At 32.2% G+C, this 27,552-nt stretch overlaps 5 protein-coding genes, 1 long non-coding RNA gene and 1 pseudogene across 10 annotated transcripts; 5 read left to right on the top strand and 2 right to left on the bottom strand.

Annotated features, from left to right (window-relative positions):
* Positions 1-3,792: 3,792 nt before the first annotated feature.
* LOC105148377 (aquaporin AQPAn.G) lies at positions 3,793-9,861 on the bottom strand. Of its 3 annotated transcripts, none has more exons than XM_011060084.2 (6): positions 9,589-9,861; positions 9,351-9,523; positions 8,049-8,192; positions 7,706-7,939; positions 7,325-7,405; positions 3,793-5,322 (listed from the first exon to the last, which is right to left on the bottom strand). In XM_011060084.2, the coding sequence occupies exons 1-6, from the start codon at positions 9,602-9,604 to the stop codon at positions 5,188-5,190; spliced, it is 783 nt and encodes a 260-aa protein (XP_011058386.2). In that variant the 5' UTR covers positions 9,605-9,861; the 3' UTR covers positions 3,793-5,187. The 3 variants fall into 3 exon arrangements, with proteins under 3 accessions (XP_011058386.2, XP_087261884.1, XP_087261885.1); XM_087405758.1 differs by having other exon boundaries at positions 9,351-9,503; XM_087405759.1 differs by lacking the exon at positions 3,793-5,322 and adding an exon at positions 5,366-6,213.
* A 190-nt stretch (positions 9,862-10,051) lies between these two features.
* Positions 10,052-12,173, top strand: LOC105148356 (odorant receptor 49b-like). Its single transcript, XM_011060054.2, has 5 exons — positions 10,052-11,033; positions 11,211-11,310; positions 11,414-11,524; positions 11,743-11,898; positions 11,972-12,173. Exons 1-5 carry the CDS (start codon positions 10,240-10,242, stop codon positions 12,023-12,025), a joined length of 1,215 nt encoding a protein of 404 aa, XP_011058356.2. The 5' UTR covers positions 10,052-10,239; the 3' UTR covers positions 12,026-12,173.
* Positions 12,150-13,071, bottom strand: LOC147910026 (uncharacterized). 2 transcript variants are annotated; one of them, XR_015544943.1, is made up of 3 exons: positions 12,676-13,071; positions 12,475-12,494; positions 12,150-12,238 (listed from the first exon to the last, which is right to left on the bottom strand). It is a non-coding gene; the product is annotated as an uncharacterized LOC147910026 (long non-coding RNA). The 2 variants fall into 2 exon arrangements; XR_015544942.1 differs by having other exon boundaries at positions 12,475-12,554; positions 12,676-12,723.
* Positions 13,072-13,201: 130 nt separating this feature from the next.
* On the top strand, positions 13,202-16,522 carry LOC105148378 (odorant receptor 13a-like). Its single transcript, XM_011060085.2, has 5 exons — positions 13,202-14,100; positions 14,331-14,430; positions 14,511-14,621; positions 14,798-14,953; positions 15,037-16,522. The coding sequence occupies exons 1-5, from the start codon at positions 13,292-13,294 to the stop codon at positions 15,088-15,090; spliced, it is 1,230 nt and encodes a 409-aa protein (XP_011058387.1). The 5' UTR covers positions 13,202-13,291; the 3' UTR covers positions 15,091-16,522.
* A 56-nt stretch (positions 16,523-16,578) lies between these two features.
* Positions 16,579-22,043, top strand: LOC105148380 (uncharacterized). Its single transcript, XM_011060087.2, has 9 exons — positions 16,579-17,247; positions 17,461-17,693; positions 18,159-18,258; positions 18,356-18,625; positions 19,692-20,485; positions 20,976-21,075; positions 21,154-21,264; positions 21,366-21,521; positions 21,592-22,043. The coding sequence occupies exons 1-9, from the start codon at positions 16,651-16,653 to the stop codon at positions 21,643-21,645; spliced, it is 2,415 nt and encodes an 804-aa protein (XP_011058389.2). The 5' UTR covers positions 16,579-16,650; the 3' UTR covers positions 21,646-22,043.
* A 122-nt stretch (positions 22,044-22,165) lies between these two features.
* LOC147910025 (uncharacterized) lies at positions 22,166-24,629 on the top strand (annotated as a pseudogene).
* Positions 24,630-24,639: 10 nt separating this feature from the next.
* Positions 24,640-27,339, top strand: LOC105148382 (4-vinylanisole receptor-like). 2 transcript variants are annotated; one of them, XM_011060088.2, is made up of 5 exons: positions 24,640-26,097; positions 26,263-26,362; positions 26,444-26,554; positions 26,816-26,971; positions 27,166-27,339. In XM_011060088.2, exons 1-5 carry the CDS (start codon positions 25,316-25,318, stop codon positions 27,217-27,219), a joined length of 1,203 nt encoding a protein of 400 aa, XP_011058390.2. In that variant the 5' UTR covers positions 24,640-25,315; the 3' UTR covers positions 27,220-27,339. The 2 variants fall into 2 exon arrangements, with proteins under 2 accessions (XP_011058390.2, XP_087261855.1); XM_087405729.1 differs by having other exon boundaries at positions 26,816-27,339.
* The last annotated feature ends 213 nt before the right edge of the window (positions 27,340-27,552 follow it).

The raw sequence follows: 27,552 nt of genomic DNA, 5'->3' as shown, positions 1-27,552 counted from the left end.
TGACGGCAAAATGTGCGGGAGGACCAAATTAAAAAAACGATCATGCAACCTACTGCGTAGCAAAATTATTACGAAGACCTAATTTGCGTGGAATAACCTTGGGACAAACCTATTACTCTGGAAGGAATTATGTTCGCAGAATGATTGATTTATGTTAACCAGAGGCGGCGTTCTAGGTGTGACGAAATTCATATTCTATAACGTACGATAATGAGGATTGTTATCGCTAGCAAAGAAGGGAGAGAGGGGGGTGAGAGAGAGAGAGACTTGTTGTCGTCAGTGGATAGATTAGAAGATTGTTTTCGAGAATATTTTGTAAACGTTAATTTATAGGGAAAGAAGGAGGGACGCCATGCGGCGTGACCCAACATTGCGAAACTGCGCGCGCGCGCCTCGTGTGTGTGTGTGTGTGTGTGTGTGTGTGTGTGTGTACCACGCCGAACATTGAAACGTAGTTTCTTCGGCCAGAAAGCGTTCGTGGTGGGATTTCCGTACTGCGCAGGCAGCTCCGAGTGACCTTGCTGCCATTCCGACGTAGTTTTTTTTATCAGCTCTTAAGGCGAACGACAGCTATTTTTATGAGATTTTGAGGCGCGGTCGGGACCCGGCTGGCGACGCGTATTATATTTGCAAACACACGACCGGGTTGATTCATTGCATGGCACAGCCGATAGCGTGAGAATGAGCAATTTCGACGCAGACACGAAATCGCCGACGACAATCAGAGACGCAAATATTACGCAACATAACGCCAGTAATATATAACTCGCCTCGTTATGTTTGGCGAATATAGGTCGCAGAGACGATCTTCGTCTCTGAAGATGCATTATTATGGAAGAGAAAAAAAGATAAGAAGATAAATGAATCTTTACACTCGCATTAGAGATTGCAACGGCTTCGACGATGCGCGACCGTCGGGCAACGGCGCATAATAGCGACGTTACAACCGGGTTGCATAATATTACGTTCGTTCCTCTTTCGGTGTATCATGTACCGCTCTATCGATTTCCTTTTCATATCGCTCGTTAGCCCGGCCCGAACGTATCACAAAGGACGCTCCTTTTTAAGTAGACGCAATTAATGCAATTTTATTCAGAAATATATGAGGGTCGTGCGCGCATCAGATACTTATCTTTCTCCCTGCGAGATCGTCTTTTTGTCGGCCGTTAACAACGGCCAGCGGATTAGGTTCGAATGGAAGGGTGAACGGAACTACTTGTATACTTCATAGAAATATGCACAATGTGCTGTGCGATACCTCGTTACATTCAGGTGTCATTCAGAACGGTGTAATGAAATGCGCGAAGGTAGACGGTTGCCAACTATGTTGCATTAAATGGGAACGGCGTGATGATCTGTGGGAACTTTCTCAACGACATGTTTTTCTTTTTATCAATCTTGTCGGAACGAAAATAGTATACAGTTAGTGAACATTGCTAATGAACATACTCTCAATTAGTACATCTTCCCACCGATGTATCTTCTTTTCCATTCTTGATAGACACTGAAACAAATCGACTTGTTAGAAAATCCAAACTGTAGTTAGGAAATTGAAAGCATGCTTTTTCTAATCTTAAGAAATTATTTTTATTATAAATCGTTTTCAAGACAACGATTAATTAAAAATGAATGGATTTATAGTTGAGAAATTTTGTATAATTTGATGTATATACTACGAATATTTTAGATTAAATTTATTATTCACCGCGTTTTTCTCGCAAGTAAATTTAGAACGAGCGATATGGTTTATATTAAGAAATCATGTGGTTTTTATGTGGTTTTACATTCTGATTGCGAGTGATTCCCCGGAGGTGATATAGCTCTGCAAATAATTCAAACAATAAATACAAAGTATATAGAATACGTTAAATTTCAAGTAAATATAAAATGTATATACATTCTGTATATTAGCCCAGCAAAGTTACATGTAATAACGTATGGTTAATTATAATTTCCCGTTTAATAATTACAATCTAACACGTGTGTTATATTATAGTTATATTGTTAAGCGAGAAATTACAAACTAAAGGACCTATTCTGTAACTCTTAACGATTGTAATTGTAGCGTTATAGTGTCGTTGAGCAAATTTTATATATGGTAAAAACAAATGGTACTTACAGTTACAGTTACAGTCGTTAAGAGTTACAAAATAGGTCCCAAAGACCCCTATTCTATAATGTTGTAATGACAATAACGATATCGTTATATGTCGTTACGCAAGTTTTGTACATAGTAAGCACAACAACCATATAACGATATCGTTAGAGTCGAGTTACAGAATAGGGATCTAACGAAAGATACGTGATTTTGTGCTTGTTGGCAATTCTTTTAATGTCTAACGATATATTGTACTGTGTAATTTTACGCATTTCTTACACTCCTATAATCTTCTCTTTGAATGCTTTTTGTTATTTTAGATTTTTTAATGTTTTAGACATATTTTTTTAAGATTTGACATTAGCAATTAATAATATGTAGCTTTTTGCCTTAAAAAGATTTTAGTAAAAAAGAAAGAAGTTTATCAGACATTTCAACAAATCGTTATAAACGCAGTTTAGGTGTTTCCATCGTGTTCCAGAACATTCGAGGTTCAGCTGCAGCAGCTAATCGATAGATGCACGAAGTGAGTTATAGATATAACGTATAGAAAGTGCGCAAATGTTCGCTGTCTCCGACTCAGCAAAATAAACACATCGATTACACATTTCATCCATTATTTCCCTTTCCACGATTGTATTGTCAGCGAAAAAAAATAGGAATTACACAATAAAGATTAATATAATCTTTATCACTATCTTTGTTTTAAGTTATAAAAAAATTCTACATTACAATTCTTGCGACTGATATTAATATCTTAGTGTAAAATAGCAGCCTTATGATATAATAATCGTATAGATAAGTTTCTTTTCAGCTAAAATATAGCTTACAATGTGGCAGAATAAATAATAGCTTTGTGTAAAGTTAGACAGTTTCCCTCGCATCCTCATCTATATTAAACATAATAAGTTGTTTAGACTTCACTGCGCAGTCAGGATAATGCGTCTTCGTGCAAGGGTGAATATCTATTACGCAACATGGAACAAAAATTGCCCCACCCTAATCGTGCCGCGCAGAACTTCGATCTGCCGAGAGGGAAAGGAAAAGAGACGCTGCGTCGCAATATTCTCTCCCTCGAAGCTCTCGCTGTAGAGTTTTCTACTCGTCGCGGCACCGCGGTTTACCCTCATCAACTTGCTACATAAATAACGAACTCTTGTCCGCGGCGTTGTGCTTCTCCGAGCGCGTAGGTAACCTGCCCGCTGGACTAATTTTAGTTGCTTCGCCGGTACTGCGCGACCTTGAACTCGGCAGTCATGTCGAGGATGATGTTGCAGCCGGGTCGGGACATCGACGGGCTTGGATCTCAAAATTTTGAATTCCGGTCGCGCGAAGTCGGCCAACCGGTCGAATGGATAGCCGGTTTGCAACGATCTGTCCTGACACTTGTGGCACGACAATACTGCAAGTAGACATACCTTTTCCACGGGGGCTAGATGGGCGTTTTCGAGCCCCGGGGTGCACGCAGGTGTGTGTGCAGCCTGGAGCGCGAGTTTCTCGAAACGTCGACGAAACGCCCTGTTATCGATCGCATCCGTGACCAAGTCCCAGCCGGCGAGAGTGTGTCGCTGGGTGAAGGTTGATGAACCTTACACGTACGTTGTTTTGCCCGGCCGGTGCGAATTCGATGTACCCATAGAATACATTATAGCGAAATTACGCAATCTTACGAACTGCCATGCGGAATTGCGCATCAGGATTGTTGCGAATTATCGGAGACCTTTATTCGCAGAATATATTATCATATAATATTAGGTGTTGGAATTAATTCCTAGCGTTTTTAATGAAAGAATGTTATTTATTTCACATGAGCATTAAAAAATACATTAATGAAAGTACTTCCCATCACTTGTAAAACGCTACGAATTAATTCCAACACCTAATATAAACTATATTACTTTTATTAAAGTCGAATTACGTTAATAATTTAGACTATATATTATTTTAATTGATAAGAATTTTTATATACTGAGAGAGAGAGAGAGATTTTTATGTATGTGTTACGAATGCATTTGCATCTCAAGAAAAGAACAGATACAAATAACAATAAATAGATTCGAGAGAGATTCGGATTCTTTATTATCACTTTGTGATATTATTATAGAATTTATAAAACTAATAATAAAAATATATATTAATACAATGTATTGTATTCTTATTTATCTTAAAATAGAAAATCAAACATCACACAAAGAAAATCGAGAATATTATATTACTTGTATATACATATAAGCTTTAAGATTCAGCTTTTAAATCTCCGCTTTGAGAAAAGAAACATAATTCTAAAAGTAAATGTATAAAAATAATTTAGAACTCAGCGTGAGATCTATAATATTCTAAAAGTATCCAATCTGCACTTCGGTCATATTAGATTTCATCTACTAGGATAATATTTTCTATTTTTAAATGGCAAAAAGAATTATATCTTCAAATATGATAAATGTATTATTGAAAAAAATTAGAAAAATCGTGTTAAAAATTTATATATTTATCAATGTTTTCCTATCTGACTAAATAATAGAAACTGCAACTATACATGGCGCAGATCTTCTTTGTCTACAGCTGATTCATATACTACAACTGATATTAAACAGTCATTGAAAATAATTTATTTATTTAATAGACTTCTTTCTTGAAAAAAAAATTATATTATATTATTAACTTCTTCGTATACTTATCAATTAATATTAATAGGAAATTCTTTTTACAAATACTAAAAATATAAAACTAATTATATTATATTAGATTGAATGATTATTCAACAATTTTTAATTTTTAGTTCAATTTAATAATAAATAAATGAAAAAGTTTGATTGTATTTAAATTATCGTTGAGTTACATCCGCCATCTAGTAAAACTTGAAGTTACTTTGAAGAAACATGACCAATAGATGATAATTAAAAAAAAGTGAGAGCATAATTTACAATAAAATAATAAATAATTATAATTATTTACAAACAATTAAAATTGTGTATTTCAAGTATAATATTATAAATTTGGATATTATAGTACAATTTCATTTATAAAAACGGCATATAATAAATTGTTAAATCTTCATTTTATTTATATTACATAATAACATTATTCGATTATGACAATACGGTAACAGGCTTTATATCAGTTAAACAAATAGATTTTTTTCTGTTTGGTTGTGTTTCTGTAAACAGCAATTGATAAGCAAACGTTCCAAGTAAGGCTCCCAAAATAGGACCAACCCAATAAATCTAATTAAACAAACAAAAATTAAACCATAGAAGTTTAAGAAAAAATTATTAGGTGTTGGAATTAATTCGTAGCGTTTTTTAATGAAAGAATGTTATTTATTTCACATGAGCATTAAAAAATACATTAATGAAAGTACTTCCCATCACTTGTAAAACGCTACGAATTAATTCCAACACCTAATAAATTAATGATAAAAAACCATTTTTATAACTTAAATTAACTACTGTTTGGAAATACATTTCACTCTTGTATGATAAATCGTATTATGTATAGTTTTTAATCTCAGAATGTTATTACTAGAGATGTAAAAATTATTTTTTACTTCGCAGAAAAGTATCAAGTAAAAAACTAGGTTTTAATTGTAAATAACGGTATTTTTGACCAAATTATATAAAATTCATGAAAAAACATATATAGTTATTTCAATATAATTATTTGAACGACAGATATTTTATATTTACAAGTTAAATAAATGATGTTATTAATATAGGTAATATTTTACAATCATAATAGACACTATTTTGTTGCACATATTAGTTATAATTGTACTCCATATTTTAATTATTTTGTATTCTTTTTAATTATTTTGAAACAACATCCCAATAATATTGATATAATATTGATTTAAGAGTAATTAAAGATTTAATAAACGTTGTTTCACTAATTTAAATTTAGAATATGTATAATTACAATCATAATATACAACAAAAACAGTGTCAATTAGTCTAATAAAGTATTATTTGTATTAGTAACAGTGTAGAACACTTACTTAACTTTTAAAATTGAAGTACAGCATAAAATATAATAGTGAAAGGTAAAGTATATTTATAGTCACATCGCCATTATATGGGGTGAAAAGTAACCTCCTTGACCGCCAGAATGCGCCACTACTGCAAAAAAGTTTATGGTGCCTTGTAGTCCGTTCATATTTAGGCAGACATGCCAAGTGGCAGTGCGATACTGCCCTTAGTTTTGTTTTGAGAGCTGATTGTTGTTGACGTGTTTGCGAAAACGATTTTCGTTCTCTCATAAAACATTATTTTTGAGAGGCAAAACGGCGAAGGAAACAAAAGAAAAGTTGGATAAATATTATGTGGCTAATACTCCGTCAGATTACACCGTCAAATATTGGTTTCGAGAGTTTCGTGGTGGCCGCAACTCCACTACCGATGAAGTCCGCAGCGGCAGGCCCTCCGATGCGGTTACCGAGGAAAATGTCAAAAAAATACATGAAATGGTGTTGGCTGACCGGAAAGTGAAGGTGCGCGAGCTAGCAGATGCTACAAAGATTAGTACTGAGCGAACACGCCATATTTTGGGCGAGATTCTGCATAAGAAAAAAATTTTTTTCATTCCCAAGGAGGTTACTTTTCACCCCACCTAGTACTATATTAATCAATATACAATATTTTAACTTTTGTAACTATTTCTTCACAAAAATCTTATGGATAAGTACAAAAACTAAATTCTGGAACAATAGTACGTTGAAATTATAAAATGCTAAAAAACAAAAAAATATCCGAATAAAATACCGTCAAATTTGAAGGAAAAAAACCATTATTTCTCGAGTTTTTTACGCTAAAATTCTAGAATTTTTCCATTGTTTACATCTCTAGTTACTGCTACTAAATTAAAAAAAATTTTCGATATGTGATGTTTAAATAAGCTGATATATCATTAAAGATAATTTTGTTATGTGTGCTACAGTTGAGTAATTTACACAGTTCTTATCGCGCAGAGTATATCAGGTATGTAATACGTAGTTTTGTAGAAATTCTTAATTAATTAAACGCCTATTAACGGTAATCGTGCTTCTGCATCTCGTGCACATAAAGAATGAATAGATAAAGAATGAAAGATAAAGATACTATTGTAATAAATTTTGAAATATAATCAATATTTTCATAATATGAAATTGAAACTTAACATTCTTACTGGAAATAAATTTTTGTTCTTATATTCATCTATACTATATAAAACAAATTTTTATTTTCAACTTACCCAGTGATCCTTCCAATTACCATTCCAAAGTGCAGGTGCAAATGATCGCACTGGATTCATACCACATCCGGTATAAGGACCCTAGAGAGATTGAAAAAAATAGATTATTTCAATTTTATATTTAATTATAAAAATATTATTGGTTATTTTTATGTATATTTTGTTCTTTCTTCGTTTATAAAATTATATTTTCTATTTTTTATAAAATTATATCTATATATGATGATAAATTTTGTTAAAATTATCAGACTACACAGGATATATTTCTAAGCAGTAATAAAAATGTAAGACAGAAGAATAATTAATGTTATGAAATACTTAATAATAATTTTAATAATGGAAAAACATAAGAATTGTGCGTTGTTTTAAAAATAATTTTACCGCTGTAAAAGAAAGGAGAGTGACTGAAAAGCCGAATTTGAGGGCGACCGAATCCGTAAGATGAGAACACCGAGGATCCCATGTTGCACAAGCTGCGCAAATTAGGAAACACGTGCAAAATATCTCAATTAATAAACCTTGCACGCTACTAAGTCCCGGATAAACAACAGTGACGCAAAGGCTCTCAGTCGAGTTTGATTTTCCGTCGTTAAACAATTCCACTGGTGTTATCCACTACAGGAATACAGATCATTGTTCATGATAAATATACTAACAATAACAAAATATAATAAAATTTATAATTTAAATTTATAATAAAACACAAATAATAATAAAATAATACTTTTAAAATTCCATATCCCACGATGGCACCAATCAACTGTCCCAAGATGTAAACCATGCCGGTAGGAATTGATTTCAGGCCCAAAATGACAGCACCGATAGTGATAGCCGGATTAAGATGAGCGCCACTTATGTGACCTATCGTCTAAGAAATCAATAAATGAAATTTTGAACACAAAAACATGATAAACCAAATGTTTTTTAAAAAAATACGCTTCATAAAAATATATATGTCTCATAAAATCTGATCAAGATTTAACTATATTGATATTGCAAGTTATAGTTTATAAGATATAATTTGTAATTTATATAAAATAATGAATATATATAAGGATTACGAACCAAGCAAGATATTTATTGCTAATTGCTTATTTAAAATTTATATAAACAAAACGGCAAACACTTAGACCTTTATCAGGTCATTATCAATGTGACAATAATATTATAATTACAAGGTATAATCCGTTGCCATAGTAAATTCGACAGTTGCAATAAATGGAAAGAAAAATGATCTTACAATGTTCGCATATCTTTAGAGAATCCCAAAATTTTTTGTTTATAGTATAAGTTTGTTATAGCTTATTTATACCCTCTATAAGTTGGGAACACCTTGCGTTACAGGTTTGTAAATAATTATTTAATTAAAAAAATACGAAATAAAAGTACATACATACATACATACATATATTATCTATAACGTATATACTTTTATTTTGTCTTTTTCTAATTCAAGATTTAATAACATGTTATTAAAACAAATGGAATTTTATTTAAAATGCGATTCATACGAAATCTAATTCTTCGGAGCCATATTTTATAATTTTTACGGAGTCTGAAATCAATTTACGACTCAAATATTTTATCATTTTTATAGAAACCGTTTAACTACAATTAAATGACCTGTGTATATATACAACGAATACAAGTACAACATTGCAAAACAAGTAACAATATACATATAAACAATAGACCAAAGCGCAAAATTCAATCTTGAGCGCTTCGATGCTGTGAAATGATTGTCCAACATATTTTCGGCATGTACAAGCTTATAGATGTACAAGCTTCTAGATAAATGTTTATCGTCATTTAAACATCGAAATATTTAAATCAAAAACATGTATAAATCGCTGTCATGTAAGGGCTTACCTGTAAAACGTAGGGTGTTCTCAAATTTAGGGAGGATACTGTAGCTTGTGAAATTCATATCGCGTATAAATGAAAAATACATACCATATCATGTTTTTAACACAAAGAAAATATTTATAAAATAATTTTGAAGACAATTAAGTCATATGACACGTACCATAATTATGAAGTTCACCGATAGACCGAAGGCAAGTGCCGTTTGTAGCGCCGGAGGTGCGAATCTCATAGAGCCAACACTCCCCATACAACCGATATACAGGAGCATTGCTGTGCCGATGATTTCCGCCGCTAACATCGTCATCGTATTCTCCTGTAACTTCCATATTCCGCCTATAAAAATTCATACAAACAGATTTCGATATCTATATAAATCTCAATAGTGATGAACTCATTACCTCGTTTGTGCTGCATGGTGAAATCACTGTCGCGTCTGAATTTGCTATGATTATTACTTTAACAATCTGTGCAAACTATCACGAATCGCATTGCATCGTTATTTTTTGTAAGGATATAAAAAAGAATGCGATGTCTTATCGATAGATACGTTAAGTGTTTCGTAATTAAATCACTGGTTGATGTACTGCATATACGAAGACTGCACGTGTCCATGATATCACATCATTTCTTTAAACTTTGGTAGAGATATAGCGGAGATTTCAAATATAATATTATTATCAAATAATCCCTTTGACGTCAAAAGCATATTTTAGTTGCACGAATCTACTCACATTCACCCTCTGAAAATAACTCTTTACTCCTTCAGACGACATGGAAGAATAAAGCTCCGACTTGGAGAGTTCAAAGCTACCACCATCACAGCGCATGCGTTGCCGCTGAAATTGCATGCGTTTTCCTCAACATTAAAACTTTCCATAATTCTCACAGATTGGTCGCAAAGAGATCATCGCAAAAAAACGCGAATTATGCACGCAAGCGCTCACGGTTGATTCTCGCAGGTCATTCTCGTGTCCATCAGTCATTGAAAATACTTGTACAGTTAATATATATATATTCTACATAAAAACGAATTAAAAATTCCTAAATCGATGTCGATGGAAGACTTTACGCTATTTCGAAATCACAATTATAAAGCCGACACTGATTACGTGGTGAAGGTGGCCAAGACTTTGTTAACACCTGTGGGTATTTGGCCACTCTACCGAGGTAACTCCAAATCGGACAAAATCAAAAATTACCTCCAGACAGGCGTAATATTCGGATTGATGTGCTACCTGCTTATCCCACATGTCATATACACCTTCTTCGATGCAGAGGATCTGACAAAATACATGAAAGTTGTAGCCGCTCAAGTGTTCAGCCTACTTGCCATTATTAAATTCTGGACAATGATTATTAATAGAGAAGAGATCAGATACTGCCTGCAGCAAATGGAAATGCAGTATAGAGATGTGGAGTGCGAGGAAGATCGGTTGGTGATGATGAAGAGCGCCAAGATTGGCAGACTCTTCACGGTGACGTACTTGGGATTATCATACGGCGGCGCGTTGCCTTATCACATAATTATGCCACTGCTGGAGGATAGAATTGTCAAAGAAGACAACACGACACAAATACCTCTACCCTACCTTAGTGACTACGTTCTTTTTATAGTGGAAGACTCGCCGTTCTATGAGATTACCTTTGTTTCGCAAATTCTGATCAGCAGCATTATCCTCTCCACGAACTGCGGTGTTTACAGCTTGATTGCTACCTGTGTGATGCATAGTTGCTGTTTGTTTGAAGTCGTGCGCAGACAGATGGAAACAGTCCTCGACGATGGAATCAATAATCTTCACAAGCGATTTGGGAGAGTAATCGAGCATCATATGAAGGCCATTAAGTGAGAAAATTTTAATTTACGTCTTATATTAGTATTTCTGTAAATGTCCTCATTATATCCTCATTAAATCACATGCAATAGACAATTACGTATTAAAACAAAGAGAAAAAAACGTGTTTTCATAATTTATATACAGTTTTTATGTTTACTGGATTTGGATAATAAAATACGTTATAGATTTGCAGAGATGATTGAGAAATCATTAAACATTGTTTTTTTATGTGAAATGGTTGGTTGCACTATTATTATATGCTTTTTGGAATTCGGCGTTCTTAAGGTATTTCTGAAATTATTAATTTTCTTAATAGAAATTATTAGAATAAAACACAGGAAAAATGAAATTTTATAATGTATTATACATTTACGCAAATTTATTTCAGGAATGGGAAGATGGAAAAATTTTAAATATGGGTACATATTTTGTTTTAATGACGTCAATATTTGTAAATGTTTTTATTATATCAGCTATCGGTGATCGCCTTAAAGAAGAGGTACTTCCCATAAATTTGCACTAAATAATTAATGAATTAGAAAATATCTTGTAATATATATCCATTGCAATTACAAATAAATGAAAAATTTATATAAAACTCGATTGAGATTAAATGATAAAATAACAACAACAATAATAATAATAATAATAATAATAATATGATAAACATAATATAATAAATTAATTGATTAATATTTATTTGTTTTTATTTTGAAGAGCGAAAAGATAGGAGAATCGTCGTATTCTATCAAATGGTATGATTTGCCATCACAAATTGTAAAAGATTTAATTCTGATGATGCTTAGATCAAATCGCCCGTCAACTTTGACAGCCGCAAAAATATTCGATCTCTCTCTTCAAGGATTCTGTGAGGTAATTGTTTATAATGTTCATCTAAAAATTGATAGAAATATAACATTTGCTAGATATACTATGCGCGTTTTAGGTTTGCAAAACATCAGCGGCGTACTTTAATTTTATACGAGCCATGACTACATAAATTTTTAACTATTATCGCATCGAGTACTTATATAAGAAATATAATACTGTTACCGTCACTTTATGAAAGATTACATCTCACTTCTTATATGACGTCAGCGAAAAACAATCACTTCTCTGTCAAACAATAAATCATATATTGACAATAATTTGAATAGTACATGTTATGTATTATAATTCCCATATATAATGTTTTCCACGATTCCGTTTTTTTCTGCAAAAAAAATTTATGTGAATTGTCGGCTTTCTGAGTTATACGACTAACTTCCCAATTGCGTAATGCATATTCTTTGTTTAGAACTTTTATTGTATATCATTATTTTTCCCTTCCCGAAACTTTTTCCTTTTCTCAAATTTTATAAATCGTAAGTAATAGACTGCATGTTCTACAATCATTCTAAATTGCCAAGTAAAGTTTGCTTGCAAAGAACATTTTAGTAAATAACTTACCAAGATAAAATGACCTGGCGCTGTTGAAAATATTGTGGAGAAAAACTTCAGTTGAATTAAAAACTTATATAAATATATATCTACAGATATCAACATCGTTTTATGTATCTCGTGATATCACTTATTAGGATTATATATATATATATATATATATATATATATATATATATTATATACATATTATATAATGTGTGTACTTACATAATTTTAAAGATGCATACAGAATTGCATTCCTACTACAAAAATATTATTTGATACTATTTGGTTTGAATAGTTTTAAAAATTTACTAATTTTTTAAAATAAATTCATATATTACAACTAAATTTTTTTATAATACAATAAATAATAATAAAGTTCTTATTATATCTAAAAAACTCGATCGATATTTTTATATTCAATGCGTTAGAGAATGTCCAAATATTGTCAATTTATATCTAATATCATCTCTCAGCATTGAACTTAAAAACGCACAGTAAATATTTCGATTTCACTTTGTAAAACACAGAAATGTATTCACCATTCTGAACACCGTACTCTTTTGCTCAACAGCTCAACGAAGCAAATCTCTGTCTTCGCAGCTACCTCTTGACAACGCCTGCGTAGAATCATCATTGAAATAATGTATTTTTTTTTTCCAAAGAAAGTTGCGAAGTTCTTAGAAGAATAACCCTTACTGACAGTTTCTTGAGAGAGGTGAACTTTTTGCACGCAAGCGCCTACGTTAACTTGTGTGCTATCCTATCGACGATCCCTCTTCCACCACTTTGTTGTTGTCAGTCGAGAATCAAACTTTGCGAAGCAAATAATTGTAGGGCAATGATCGCGAGCATGTCGCCGGTCGACAATCGCGCGCTATTCCAAAACTTCAATTACAGGTCCGATGCGGAGTACGTGTTAAGAGTCGCCAAAATCCTGTTGACGCCTATTGGCATTTGGCCACTTTACGGGGACGATTCTACAATGTATAAAATTAAATACTATCTCCAGACGAGTATCGTGTTTTGCTTAATGTGTTTTCTGCTCGTCCCGCACATCATATATACCTTCTTTGACGCGGAAGACCTGACAAGATACATGAAAGTCATAGCCGCTCAGGTGTTCAGCCTGTTAGGTATCATCAAGTTCTGGACAATGATCATCAACAAAAACGACATCAAGTGCTGCCTGAAAGAGATGGAAATTCAGTACAGAGATGTGGAGAGCGAAGAGGATCGACTGGTGATGGTAAAAAACGCCAAGGTCGGCAGGCAGTTCACGATGATGTATTTGGTATTATTGTATGGTGGCGCATTACCTTATCATATAATTATGCCATTGGTGGCAGACAAAGTCATCAAGGAGGACAATACGACTCATTTACCTCTGCCTTATCTCAGCGATTACGTCTTCTTCGTAGTGGAAGACTCACCATTCTACGAGATTCTTTTCGTCGTTCAGATTGTGTTTAGCACTATGATCCTCTCTACGAACTGTGGTGTTTACAGTTTAATTGCCAGTTGTGTGATGCATGCCTGCTGCTTGTTCGAGATCGCTCGCAGACATATGGAAACATTATTGGTTGGTGGAATTGATGATCTTCATGAACGATTCAATTGGATCATCACGAATCACATGCGAGCTCTCAGGTCGGAAAAAGAATTGTCAATTTTTCAACAAATGTATCATCAACAATATACGTTTATAGGTGTAAAAAGAATCTAGATTTTATTTTTGCTAAATATTGTTCTGAAGCATAAATTCTATAGCATAAATAACTTTTATTAAATTGCAATGTAATTATTTGCGATTATTCCAATTTATAATAATTACATTTATTTCATAATAATTTTTTGTTCCATAATAATATCTATTACAGATATGTTGAAATGATCGAAAATTCATTAAATATCGTTTTTCTATCAGAGATGATTCTATGCACTATTGTTATATGCTTTCTTGAATATGGAGTTCTCAAGGTACTTAAACATATTTTTCCATAATTGAAAAGATAATTTCTCAAAATCAAATTATATTTTTTTACACAAATTTCTTTTAGGAATGGGAAGACAATAAATTTTTTGGTGTGATTATATATTTTATATTAGTCATTTCAATTTTTGTAAATGTTTTTACTTTATCGACTATCGGCGATCGACTTAAAGAAGAGGTAAATTTAATAACTATTACTAAAAACGAATAATTAATTAATTTAATTAATTTGAATTGTTAATAATTAATTTAAGCCAAATAGTATACAATTAAATTTAATTAATTGATTTGAATTGAACTCTATTTATATATATTTTACTTTTTTTCTTAAATGCAATTTTCTATTTTCAAAAGAGTGGAAAAATTGGAGAAGTATCATATTCCATTGATTGGTACACGGTACCAACGAAGAACGTGAACAGCTTAATTATGGTGATGGTTAGATCAAACCGCCCGTCAACTTTGACAGCTGCTAAAATGTTCGATATTTCTCTTCAAAGTTTTTGCGAGGTAAGTATAATTTCCTCCATTGTATTAATTTGACAATTAAGTATATTGTCCGATTAACATTCGCAAATATTAAATATTCATAGGTATGCAAGACATCAATGGCGTATCTGAATTTTATACGAATGCTTACGAAGTAAAACAATTGTTTGTTTTCCAAATGGTTATTATAAGTGCCATTCACTGAAATAATTTCTTATCCTGCTCAAAATATATTAACTTCTTTACCTGTACTAAATTATAAATATAAAATATTATATTTAACCCTTTTTATTGCTCGTATTTATCATTTAGCGTCATTTATTAAAATCACATTTATGAATGAAACAACGCGCAATTGCGTTACTAATTTACTAATAATTAAAGTAACATTAGCGTCATTTCTGAGTCATTATAACTCATTTATTATTATGCTCATCATTTAATATATCTTTACAATAATATTGATTATATTAATTTATTGTATACGCAGTAAAATATTTAATGCTATTATTATTGAACAATATACAAACACTTGGCCACAATTCTCTCTTTTCGCAGAAAGAAACGCGCTCAAACTACAAACTACGATTTTACAATAGAATTAGTTTTACTTAGAAATCGTATCCCCTATGTTTTAAAGTTTCTCGCATTATAAAGTATCCCCTTGTTTTCTGTCACATCAGAGTTCTACAAAATATAAGACACAAATGTTTCTATTTTAATCATCATGATAATTACTTAGCGATAATAAAATTTACTTGTAGAAGTAATTAATAATAAGAAAATTGAACATCGTAGGAAGTAATTAATATTTTTTTAAATGTATATGGAATCACCTGACTTTTTATACATAAACGATTTGAGATATTTTTATACCCTAATTAAAATCGTTATGATTAACAATATACAGTATATTATTGATTGTTTTCTGATTTATTAATATTTGGGAACATTATGAATTGGAAATTTAATCACGATTTTATGACAAAAGTAATATTAAACAGAATAAGCATAGTATATAGTTTATTATGACAGTATTTAAAAAAAAATTTTTAATATAATGCTTTTTTATTGCGGGTTTGATGAAATTTTTTGATGAAATTGTATATTTAAAAGTTTGCAAAGAATAACTAAAAAAGCAAAAGTATAAAAAAAAAAATTAAAAAATATTTCTTAAAAAAGAAAAAAATATCTTAAACAATATCTGTACAAAACAGCATTTTACAACAATTTTTTTGCAATAACAATATTCCAGGTAACTATTCCCAAGTAAATATAAAAGATCGAAGCATATATGTAAGAATGAAGCGAGGCATAAAGTGTCTCAAAGTTATGTAAAAAAAACTTTATGTTCAACATGTACAGTTTTTCGAGAAAAAAAATCAGAATTACGTATTATCAGAATTACGTAATTTTATAGTTATCCTCGGACAGAAGTTTTCACCACATCATGGTTATGACAAGTCACTGACCACCATCGTCTCCGCTTTCCCCTTTCCGATTTGTTCCAACAGCACATGTTGTTTTCTCTTCGTAAAATTTAACCGGTACATTAGAAAATGCAAATTACGAGTTATCAAAGTTACTTTTATGCAGCTTGGACCGGAGGAGAGTTCATCGAACGGGACGCGCATGCTTCGTGATAGAAAAACGCGTAAACCTGATATCATGATCGGGACAGTGAAGATAGAGCCGGCGGTGACGTTATATCGTCGGAGATGGTTGATCGGAAACAAGAAAAGACGCTAAACACGCTCGCTGCCAATATAACAAAGAAGAACGAATTGCATGTTTCGGACTTTTATTACGCCATTCAGATAAGCGTCTGTCTATTAAAACCATTTGGTGCTTGGCCGCTGGCCAATGATGAAACGTCGAAATTCAAGATCGTCCTGCACAGGGCATCGATGGTGATCGCCACGTTCCTCTTGATCTTCATCATAGTGTCGATGATGTTGCACATGATGAAGGAAAAGGACGTCTTCCTAATAATTCATTTAATGTGTGAGTTACTCTTTACTCTAATGGCTTTCGCGAAATATGTTTTGCTACTCTGGCATCAGGATCGGCTCAGGTTCTGCATTGATTATGTAGCCAACGACTGGCGGTACGCAATAATTGCTGAGGATCGCGATATCATGTTGGCGAACGCTAGAGTCGGCCGCACTTTTGGCATCACTTCCGTGGTTTTTATGTTCAGCTGCGGCACACTGTACTACTTACAACCTATAGTTACACCAAACTTAGTTAATGAAGACAACGTTACCGTAAGATCGCATCCATCGGCCTGCGAGTTTCTTGTGTTTGATTCTAAGGTAAAACTTTCAATTCCGACTTGCAAGCTAAGAATTGGCAGCGTTGATTCAGTTAATCCTAATCAGTATTTTTTCGTTTAAAGATTCTTTATATGTTTATCATCTTAAGTATTGTTTCTTTTTTATAACATGCATTTAAGTTTCAATTATACGTATATCTAGATATGCACATATCTTAGATCGGCACGTATAAATTAATTTATCGTCAAACAGGTTAGTCCTGTGTATGAGATCGTGTACTTCTTGCAAGTTCTGTCCGGTATCACTGCCTACAGTGCATTCTGCGGTATTTGCAGCTTGATGGCCAATTTTGTTGCACATGTATGCGGTCAGTGTGACGTGTTAATATCGCTTTTAGAGGAACTCGTAGACGGTGGTAAACTCAATAGCGGATCCATCGACAATCGAATTGCTCTTATAATAACCCGACATTTGCATCTACTAAGGTGTGTGTATGTGTATGTGTGTGTATTTGTATGTGTGTGTAATTTCAAATACTTATACACGGAAAGAATTTTGTAGTGTCTAAAAATTTAAGTGTCTAGATAATTTGAAAATAATCTTGTTGAGCCATTAAAATATTCATGTAGGATGCTTAAACAAATTGAAAACTTTTTGCATCAGCATTGCTTGTCATGATTGATATTCCTACGTAATTATTTTGATGGACCAATAAAATTATTTTCAGATCTGTATCCAGCTCAATTTTTAGATACTTTAATTTTAGATACTTTAACAAAATCATTTTTTCTGTGTAGTACCTTTATTACAACAATTGCATTTGATAGTAGTTATATATAATATTAAATAAAATAACTAAATTGATAAATAAATTATCCAAAAATTGATACATTGGTGATGAATAAACTGTAATAAAACTTTTCGAAATTTTATTAGATATAATTTTCTAGATTCGTGTCTCGCATAAGGAACTTATTTACCGAGATATGTCTCGTAGAGTTCATGAATGCTTCATGTAACATATGTCTACTGGGCTATATCATTATAACCGTATGTTCGATTTTGGTTCTAATTCTTATGAAAACTTCAGAATAATTTTAAACAAATGTTGATACCTCGCAATTGTTAATCTCTTCCTAAATTTCAGGATATGAATAATAATGAATCGTTCCTGCAGATTTTTACGTATTTCTTTGGACTTGTGTCGGTCATTTTCAACGTGTTTATGTTTTGCTACATTGGAGATTTGCTCAAAGAGCGTTGCCAGCAGATAGGAACTATTTGCTACACGATCGAGTGGTATCGAATGCCATCCAGGAAGGCGATTGATTTGTTAATGCCGATCGCAATATCTCGATACTCCGCGACTCTCACTGCTGGAAAGATGTTGACGATGACACTTACTACGTTCTCTGATGTGAGTAATACCCCTTCATGCTCTAAATGCTTAGTCAATTAAGACTGCTTAATATGCTTGTAACAATGTGTTTATACATGTTACATCTATTACTTGCTTAAAGATTGAATTTAATTGATATTAAATATTGTGATTTGTCACTAAGTTTTAATAAATCCAAATAAAATATGTATCTCTTAAAATGTTCTCTTAATATGTTCTAATCTCTATACTGACAATAAAAATAGAATATTATATCGTAGATTTTAAAGACGTCAATGGCATATTTCAATTTACTTCGTGAATTTTCCTCGCGAGACTGAGAATGTAAGATATGGTGTGATAAGATCACATTCGGTGGAGACCGAAAGGTGTACCATGCTAGGATTTTAGTATAATAGAGAATTACTTTAAAAGTTTGACAAATAATGCACGTGTTAGTTGGCACTTACAATAGAATAAATTATTTCTCTTTAAAATAATATGTTATAAAGTTACTGTAAAAATAAGATATACAAAATATAAATAAGACAAGGAGTATATATGCTCACAGTAGTATTGTGTTTCAAAAATCAGAGTATTATTATATTTGTATAATGTAAGCGTTGACCGTTGGAAGACGAATAGGATAAAAGTTTTATTTACTATGTTGCTCGAAGAAGACCAAGTCCTTTGCTACTTTGAAAAATAAACGCTCTCGTGGTTCAAGTTACAAAGTCAAAGTTTCCACTGCCTACGTACTATTATGAACGCGTTGAGAAACCACATTGTATGCAAAATCAATCGTTAAACTTCTTTTCGTTCACTGTCTTGCAACCCTTTCAAGTGGCTCCTTAATTTTTAAAACACGCAGGCGCAAGTCGTCCGAGAGTTTACATCATACCTGATATGCACAAAGTTGTGATCAGTAAGATTAAATCCTACGCAAACTTGAACCTGAACATATATATCTCAATTTTTAGTACCAACAATTAATTTAAAACATTTCGATTCTCTACATTAATTTTCTTCGCCGCGATTGTAGAATTTTCAATCCTTTTGACATTATCAAAATCATTTTTAATCAGAAAAGTTATATCGTGCATAATACGCTAAGATGATCCCTAATGAATATCAGGAAACAGACGTGAAATACGTTTTCGAACAAAGTCACGTTGTACTTCGCATGCTCGGGATTTGGCCATCGATTGACAGACAGCCAAACATAATCGAGAAGATCATAAATATTTTTCTCGTAATCGTCTGTTATCTACTCCTCCATTGCGACATGGTACCGGGTATTCTTTATTACGCAGTTGTTGATGATGAGCCGAGTGAGAAAGTAAAAATGATGCCACCGATTCTGTACTCAGTCATGGCGATCGCCAAATACAGTACTTTACTTATTCATGAATACGATATTAGAAGTTGCCTGCGGCACATCAAGGAAGACTGGGGAACAGTAGTCGTCGATGATGCGCGAGAAGTGATGCTGAACAAAGCTAGTAATGGAAGACGATTGTTCACCTTGTGCTGCACGTTTATGTATTGCGGTGGATTGTCTTACAATACGATAGTGCCGTTGTCGAGAGGAAGTATTGTTATCGATGAGAATATCACGATCAGACCTTTCTCCAGCCCCGGTTATTATGTTTTCTTCGATCCGCAGAATAGTCCTGCCTACGAAATCGTGTTTCTTCAGCAAGTCCTTTGTGGTTTTGTCATGTACACGATCACGGTGGCGATTTGCGGTCTCGCCGCTGTCTTCGTGATGCATGCGTGCGCGCAGATGGAGATCCTCATGCGACAGATAGAGAACCTCGTCGACGAGAGCGAGTTTGGACAACGTAATATCGGCATAAAGCTGGCAATTATAGTTGAACATCAAATAAGAATACAAAAGTAAGTATTTTGTTTATAATTTTTCTGAGTATTTTGAATAATTCTTTGTCGGCATAAATCGGATATAGAATAAATATGCTCAAAGATTTAGGCGAGTATTTATATGCAGTCTTATTTGTAGATCATTTTAAGTAATGTCTTATGATGCTAATAGTAATCTGTGATCTTATTCATATATTCTTATATATCGATTAAAATCATCTTAAACGTAGTCTTAAAATGTCATAAATTAATTACAGAGCCGTATTAACATCTCAAGACGAGCTTAAAATAAGAATCGACTATGAATACTAGCCATAAAATTATCCTCTATAAATATCTATGTTTTATAGTTACATTTGATATTAAATATTATCATTAATAATAAATTGTCGGAAAAATTTTATATATTTATATATTTTCCAAAAAACAAATTAATATTTTTTTTGTTTTAAACTGAAACAAAAAAAATATTAATTTGTTTTTCGAGTGCTTCATAAATACATTTTAGTTTCTTGCAACTGGTGGAGAATGTTTTGCGCTACAGTAGTTTAGTCGAAATAGTCGGGTGCACCACGTTGATGTGTCTTACCGGATATTGCATAATAGGGGTACGAAAGATAATGCAAGCAAATTTATTGTATTTAAGCACAATGCGTGTCGCGAGTACAAACTAATTTTATTCTCAGGAATGGGATAATAGAAACTTACCGGCCTTTTGTACGTACATAACAGCTCTCACGTCTGTCACTATTAACATTTTTATTTTATGTTATATCGGAGAGTATATAACGGCGCAGGTAATTATTTTATATCTTTTAAGATGAGTAATACTATTTTATAATAAAAACTTACATTCACTACTTTTTATATATGAGGTACTCATAATTGTTCGCGATAGGCCGAAGAAGTGGGCTTGATTACTTGCACGCTCGACTGGTACCGTCTTCCGACAAACGTGGCGCGAGATATGATATTAGTGATAATGTCTTCGAACATTCCACCACGAATTACCGCTGGAAAATTCATCGAACTGTCCTTCAAAACATTCGGTGATGTAAGTAATATACAATAATTATCTATGATTAAGAGTTAGTTATCAGTTTGGATTTAAGAAATTGTTTCAGGTAATTAAATCGGCTGTAATTTATCTTAACATACTTCGACAACTTACCGAATAAATGGCAAACTGGGACTTTGGAAATAAATTTCTTTTTGAAATAAACATATCCATATTATATATTTTAATATAAAAGATTTATTATCAATGTCAATGGCAATAAGTAGTATTAATTATAAAAAAATAATTAAACATTTAAGTGCGTATAATATCATTATAACTTAGATAATATATGGATACAAATTTCCCACAGATATTTACTCTTATATGAGAAATATATATTGAATATACCAAAATAAATAATTATTACTTAGTACAAAAATACATAAAAAATGTTATAACACATCACAAACATCTATCTTTTTGCATCTCTATAATATCTCTTTATACATTTCTTACGAAAAATTGTAAAACTTACCGCACCGCTATTACAAGTAAACTTTTTTCTCGGATCTTCAACCCTTTATAATAATTTCCGGGAAATCCTTTCTGCGAATAATAAAAATAGTCTTTTCAAAGTTTCTACAATGTTAGCGATTTGTTCGACGTGGCTTTGAAAGATTGTTTCAATACGCAAGCGCACGCGAATCGCGAGTTTCCTTCAAATCGAACAGCGGATCAACCATCATCAGTGGCGAGTGAACGCGCATCGTTTCACTACCTGTGGCACACGAACTAACATGGAAAAGATATTCGCCAACAAAAATTACAAACGCAATATATATTACGTATTTAAGCTTAGTCACTTTGTCTTTCATCTGCTGGATGTCTGGCCATACGCGCGTACAAAGTCCTAGCTTTCGGAGATCTTCGAGAGAGTGTTACGGTGATCATCATCTCTTACATCCTTCTCATTTACGAGTTCATTCTGGCGATTTTCTACATGGCCATCGTACAGAGAGAGACTCGTGCCATGCTGAAAGTCGTCGCCATCGTAATATTTACGATGATAGCGATGGCCAAATATGGCCAATTCCTGACCAAAAGGAACCAAGTAAGAAACTGCCTCGCGCAGGTTGAGGACGATTGGCAAATAGTCAACTCGCACGATCGTAGTGTGATGATTGACAAGGCTAGAATAGGCAGACGTTTGCTGATAATATGCGCTATATTCATGTACTCCTTTGGGGTATCCTTTCGGACAATTATACCGTTATCAGAAAGATCGTCACTGAACAGAAATTTACAATCTATTGTACCTGATTTACTTTGTTTTATTCGATATGCAGCTTATTCGATATGCTCGCTTATGAGATCATATTCCTTATGTAATTCTTCTCCGGATATGTGAAATGCACAACAACGATATGCGGCCTTGCAGGTCTTTTTGAGATGCGCACAGCTGGACATACTGATGGATCTGACGAATAATCTGGTAAATAAATGTAAACTTAAAAATATGAATGAAAGATTGGCACATAGTAAAGCAGTAGATTAAAACGCAAAAGTAAGACTAATTTTACAAATATCTCTAACCAATCTGTTTGTTAGTATTTTAATGTTTTAATTGAAATCTATGTGTAAAATAGACATTAGAATTAATATGGGATAAATTGGTCAATAAATAAGATTCTTTTAAAATGTACTTAATTGATTATATTGATTATATTCGTTTTTATTTTTGTATAAAAATATAGAGAATCTTATTTATTGTTCAATTAACATATTTCTTGTTTTAATTAGGCAAATTTTTGAAAAACATTTATTTTGACAAAAATTTATCTTTTTTTCTACGATCATTTTAGTTTCTTTCAAGTACAGAACATCATGCAATGTACAAATCTTATGGGATGTCCCATAATTATATGTCTCTTAGGATATTTTGTTATCATGGTACGCATAAATATGTAGCGACAATAATTTCAGTGATTTAAAAGAGTATTATGAATATGTAAAATATATGAAACTCACAGACTTAGCAAGTATCACAAAAATAAATATAATTGTAATTTACAGGAATGGGAGGATAACATTGCTATATCTCTATGTTCGTATCTCTTTGGACTCACATCGATTAGTTTCAACATTTTTATCTTTTGCTTTATTGGTGAACAACTTTTGACAAAGGTACTATTATATTATTGAAGTAATAATTAGCATTTATCGATTAATGTGAGCATTATTTTTTTTATTAATAATCTATTTTGTATAATTGATTAAATTAGAGAGAAAAAGTGACATTAACAACGTGCACATTGTAGTGGTACCGTCTTCCGGATACAAAAGCGCGATTGCTATATTATTCATGCTCATGTCGAATTTTCCGACAAAGATTAAAGGAGGAAAATATTTTGATCTTTCATTCAAGACATTCGGTAACATAAGTAATAATATATTGAAAAATAAAAATCACATTTTTACAAAAATTCATTACATTTATATCTTTAAAACGGCTGTAATTAAACGTAATTAAATCTTTTTTACACTCTGTTGTTTTACACTCTGTTGTTAAATTTAAATAGTAAATGCATAAACGTAGTCTTAAAAGAAATATGTAACTTTTAAATAAAAATAGCCAAGGCATATAATTCCTAAACAATAATTCCTTCACTAGTAGAGGAGACCGAGCTAGTTGTACGGAGTTGATTGTCAAAATGCTTATAACTCATATACATGACAGAAAAATCTCTTTCTTTAACTGTAGATTACTGATATAATATTAATTTGTTGTGTAAAATTGTTTGCAAAGCATTGTATATATTATTTAAAACGACTTTAAAAAAAATAAAGTTGGTGAATAAGCAGAATCAAATTATTTTCCAAAGAATCAGAAAACTTAACCGACGTGCATAACGAAATATCTTCCATGGAAACCATTTGCCGTTTTCATTTTATGATAAATTCAAGAATAATATTTTTTTAATACCTAAAGAATATAGGTATATTATTACATATATAATATTTTCAAATCCTTTTTTCTAAAAATCACTAATAAAAAATTGTGACAACCAGCCCCAGTCTCCCCATAAATGTTTTAAAAAGAAATAAAAGCCATAGAAAAGTTACAATACGTACTAACGTTTTATATACAAACGTATAAACTTTTACTCACTATCATTAAAGCTTCGAGGAACGCAAGTTGTAACATCAGCAGAATCAAACGTAATTATTTTCCAAAGAATCAGAAAACTTAACCGACGTGCATAACGAAATATCTTCCATGGAAACCATTTGCCGTTTTCATTTTCTGTTTCTCACGCACTACAAGTTTAGCAAGTTTATTTTTTTGCCCCAAGTAGTTATCGTATAGAATATGACAAGAATGTAAATATAATTTTAGTTTTATTAAATTTATTGATGTTGTCAAAATCACAATATCAGAAATACGATGACACTATCACAGCACTAAAACAATGTTATTAGACATTGATCTCTGATTAAACCAAAGTATTCTGTCTATATAGTAGAAACTATTATTGCTAGCGGTCAACGTTCAAAGCAGCATAAGTTTTAGTACAGGAAGAAAAATTGAAATCATCAAATCGATTATTCTTAGTTTGAAAACAAATGTACACTCTGACGAATGGAAAAACTATTCATGGAAAGCAATCTCGACCCTCGGTAAGTTGACTTACTCGGAAACTCTCTTGCTTCAAACCCTCTCTTTCAAGCATATTAATTTTTAAAGTGCGCAAACGCAAACGAATAATGAATTTACTCTATAGTTTTTATTTGCTGCAATCAGTTGCCATTCAGTTTGCATAAAGATTTCATACAGGATTGACAAAAGAATGCTGCACAACGAGTATTACAAAGATGATATGATTTACATTACACAATTGACACGAAATGTTTTGAGCCTACTCGGGGTTTGGCCGAATTACAACAGGAGAAAAACTATTGGCGAAAAAATTTGGAAGTACTTCCTGATCTCGGTCTCTTACATTCTTCTCTATTGTGTTCTGATTCCCGGTGCCTTATTTTGGATGATTGAGAAGAGAACACGAGTCAGAGTCCAAACAATCCCTTTACTTTTTTACGGTTTCATGGCCAGTGGTAAATATAGCAATTTGGTATTTCGTGAGAAAAATATTAGACGCTGCTTGAAACACATCGAACAGGATTGGAGAATCGTTACCAGTGGAGAAAGGCGAGATATGATGATTGAATCCGCGAAGATAGGAAGACGCTTAGTCACACTTTGTGCAGTCTTCATGTATGGCAGCGGGCTTTCCTTTCGATCAATTCTGCCATTTGCCAAAGGAAAAATTGTCACTGCGCAAAATGTTACGATCAAGCCATTACCTTGTCCGGCTTACTTCTTTTCATTTGATATACAAGTTAGCCCTGCTTACGAGCTGATCTTTGCAATGCAATTTTTGTCCGGGATAGTGACCTATTCGATAACGATAGCTTTATGTGGCCTCGCGGCCGTTTTTGTGATGCACGCTTGTGGCCAACTAAGGATTTTAGTAGATTTGATGAGAAATCTCGTCGAGGAACAATGGCAGGAAAAACAAGAAGTGGATAAAAAACTGGCTAAAATGGTTGAACATCAAATACGAATTCGAAGGTAAGAATTATCAGTTTTAATTTTATTAAATCCACGTATGTACATCAACGCAACTTATGTAATAATTGATTATTCGTAAATTGATAATTAACATCATACATGTGCGGAATATATTTAGTACTATTTTCTCATTTTTCGAATATGATGATTCGGTGCCGTCGACAGTTTTTTGCAATTGGTAGAAAATACTCTACAACAAGCGTGTTTAATAGAATTGATGGGGTGTACGATGATTGTCTGTCTTTTGGGATATTTTATAATAATGGTTCGTAATTTTATATATCCAAAAGTTTTAATAATAAAGCGAAAGAAAAAAATATTATCTGCAATAATGTAACTTTTATAGGAATGGGAAAATAGCAATTCGATAGCTATGTGCTCTTATATTATAACACTTACATCTCTGATGATAAATATGTTCATGTTTTGTTATACTGGTGAACAACTTACCGTTCAGGTATAACTATTCATATCTTTTGATTCTTTTCGTTTTCTCGTGATTATTATATCATGCGATGCTATTATGTACAACAATTACGTGTAATATAATAATGTGTGATAATGTTTCTACTATAATACTAATAACGCTATTTATTTATACAAAACAATATTTGGGAAAAAATTGTTAAAAATATTTTTATAATAATTTTTAAGTAATATTTAATCCTTAAAATTCGCTTAATTTTTTGCTACACATACTTGATAACGTTAATAACAGGCAGAAAGAGTAGCTAGTACATCTTGCGAGCTCGAATGGTATCGTCTTCCGGACAAGAAAGCGCGTGGGATCGTGTTAGTGATAATCATGTCGAACATGCCCACCAAGATCACTGCTGGGAAAATCATGGCTCTATCATTCAAAACATACGGTGATGTAAGAATATATATTCAAAAGCATTCACTAATTTCTTTAGGAATTAACAATTCTAACATTAACAATTAAATTTGTTATTAAGTGATTGCTATTACACTACATACTATAATAGTTAATTAAATACAATTTTTTTATAGAATCCATTAAATGAAACTATGATAAAGCAACAACTATAAAATATGCTCGTTTTTCAGGTTGTAAAGACAGCTGTAACGTATTTTAACATGCTTTTAAATGTAGCCGGTTAAATATTTTGGGCTTTATATTTCTTTTCATTAAAAAATTACAGCTACGAATTATAATGGTAATATCGTATCGTGTATAATCGTGATATTGATGTGTCAAATACAAAAGTCTACTCTAATGTACATATATCTATATAAATATTCTTGATTTAGATATATTTCTTCTATATATAAAAGTATATATAAGAAATTTTTGTTTTACAATATAATATTTTACATTAAATTTTTATAAAGCAATTTGATAATTAATTAAGTCGAATTATTATTTTATTTCTTATAAATTTTTATAGTTCAAGTGTATTTTCATTTCAAGATAAATAAGAATATCGAGTATAG

This window comes from Acromyrmex echinatior, chromosome 4 (genome assembly GCF_024713525.1).
Source record: "Acromyrmex echinatior isolate Ae372 chromosome 4, ASM2471352v2, whole genome shotgun sequence".
Taxonomy (NCBI): domain Eukaryota; kingdom Metazoa; phylum Arthropoda; class Insecta; order Hymenoptera; family Formicidae; genus Acromyrmex; species Acromyrmex echinatior.
This window is presented reverse-complemented; position numbering and strand designations above follow the sequence as displayed.

What these genes read in the sequence shown, in the direction of transcription:
- LOC105148377 (XM_011060084.2), bottom strand. An exon ending in CGGTGAACTTCATAATTATG is followed by an intron (nt 8,193 to 9,350) that starts GTACGTGTCATA and finishes TTGATTTCTTAG; the next exon opens with ACGATAGGTCACATAAGTGG. An exon ending in GTAATTGGAAGGATCACTGG is followed by an intron (nt 5,323 to 7,324) that starts GTAAGTTGAAAA and finishes TTGTTTAATTAG; the next exon opens with ATTTATTGGGTTGGTCCTAT.
- LOC105148356 (XM_011060054.2), top strand. Translation starts at nt 10,240, where the DNA reads ATGTCGATGGAAGACTTTACGCTATTTCGAAATCACAATTATAAAGCC. An exon ending in TGGAATTCGGCGTTCTTAAG is followed by an intron (nt 11,311 to 11,413) that starts GTATTTCTGAAA and finishes AATTTATTTCAG; the next exon opens with GAATGGGAAGATGGAAAAAT. An exon ending in GTGATCGCCTTAAAGAAGAG is followed by an intron (nt 11,525 to 11,742) that starts GTACTTCCCATA and finishes TTTATTTTGAAG; the next exon opens with AGCGAAAAGATAGGAGAATC.
- LOC105148378 (XM_011060085.2), top strand. Translation starts at nt 13,292, where the DNA reads ATGATCGCGAGCATGTCGCCGGTCGACAATCGCGCGCTATTCCAAAAC. An exon ending in AATCACATGCGAGCTCTCAG is followed by an intron (nt 14,101 to 14,330) that starts GTCGGAAAAAGA and finishes TATCTATTACAG; the next exon opens with ATATGTTGAAATGATCGAAA. An exon ending in TTGAATATGGAGTTCTCAAG is followed by an intron (nt 14,431 to 14,510) that starts GTACTTAAACAT and finishes AATTTCTTTTAG; the next exon opens with GAATGGGAAGACAATAAATT.
- LOC105148380 (XM_011060087.2), top strand. Translation starts at nt 16,651, where the DNA reads ATGGTTGATCGGAAACAAGAAAAGACGCTAAACACGCTCGCTGCCAAT. An exon ending in CCGGATATTGCATAATAGGG is followed by an intron (nt 21,076 to 21,153) that starts GTACGAAAGATA and finishes TTTTATTCTCAG; the next exon opens with GAATGGGATAATAGAAACTT. An exon ending in CCTTCAAAACATTCGGTGAT is followed by an intron (nt 21,522 to 21,591) that starts GTAAGTAATATA and finishes AAATTGTTTCAG; the next exon opens with GTAATTAAATCGGCTGTAAT.
- LOC105148382 (XM_087405729.1), top strand. Translation starts at nt 25,316, where the DNA reads ATGCTGCACAACGAGTATTACAAAGATGATATGATTTACATTACACAA. An exon ending in CATCAAATACGAATTCGAAG is followed by an intron (nt 26,098 to 26,262) that starts GTAAGAATTATC and finishes TGCCGTCGACAG; the next exon opens with TTTTTTGCAATTGGTAGAAA. An exon ending in GTGAACAACTTACCGTTCAG is followed by an intron (nt 26,555 to 26,815) that starts GTATAACTATTC and finishes CGTTAATAACAG; the next exon opens with GCAGAAAGAGTAGCTAGTAC.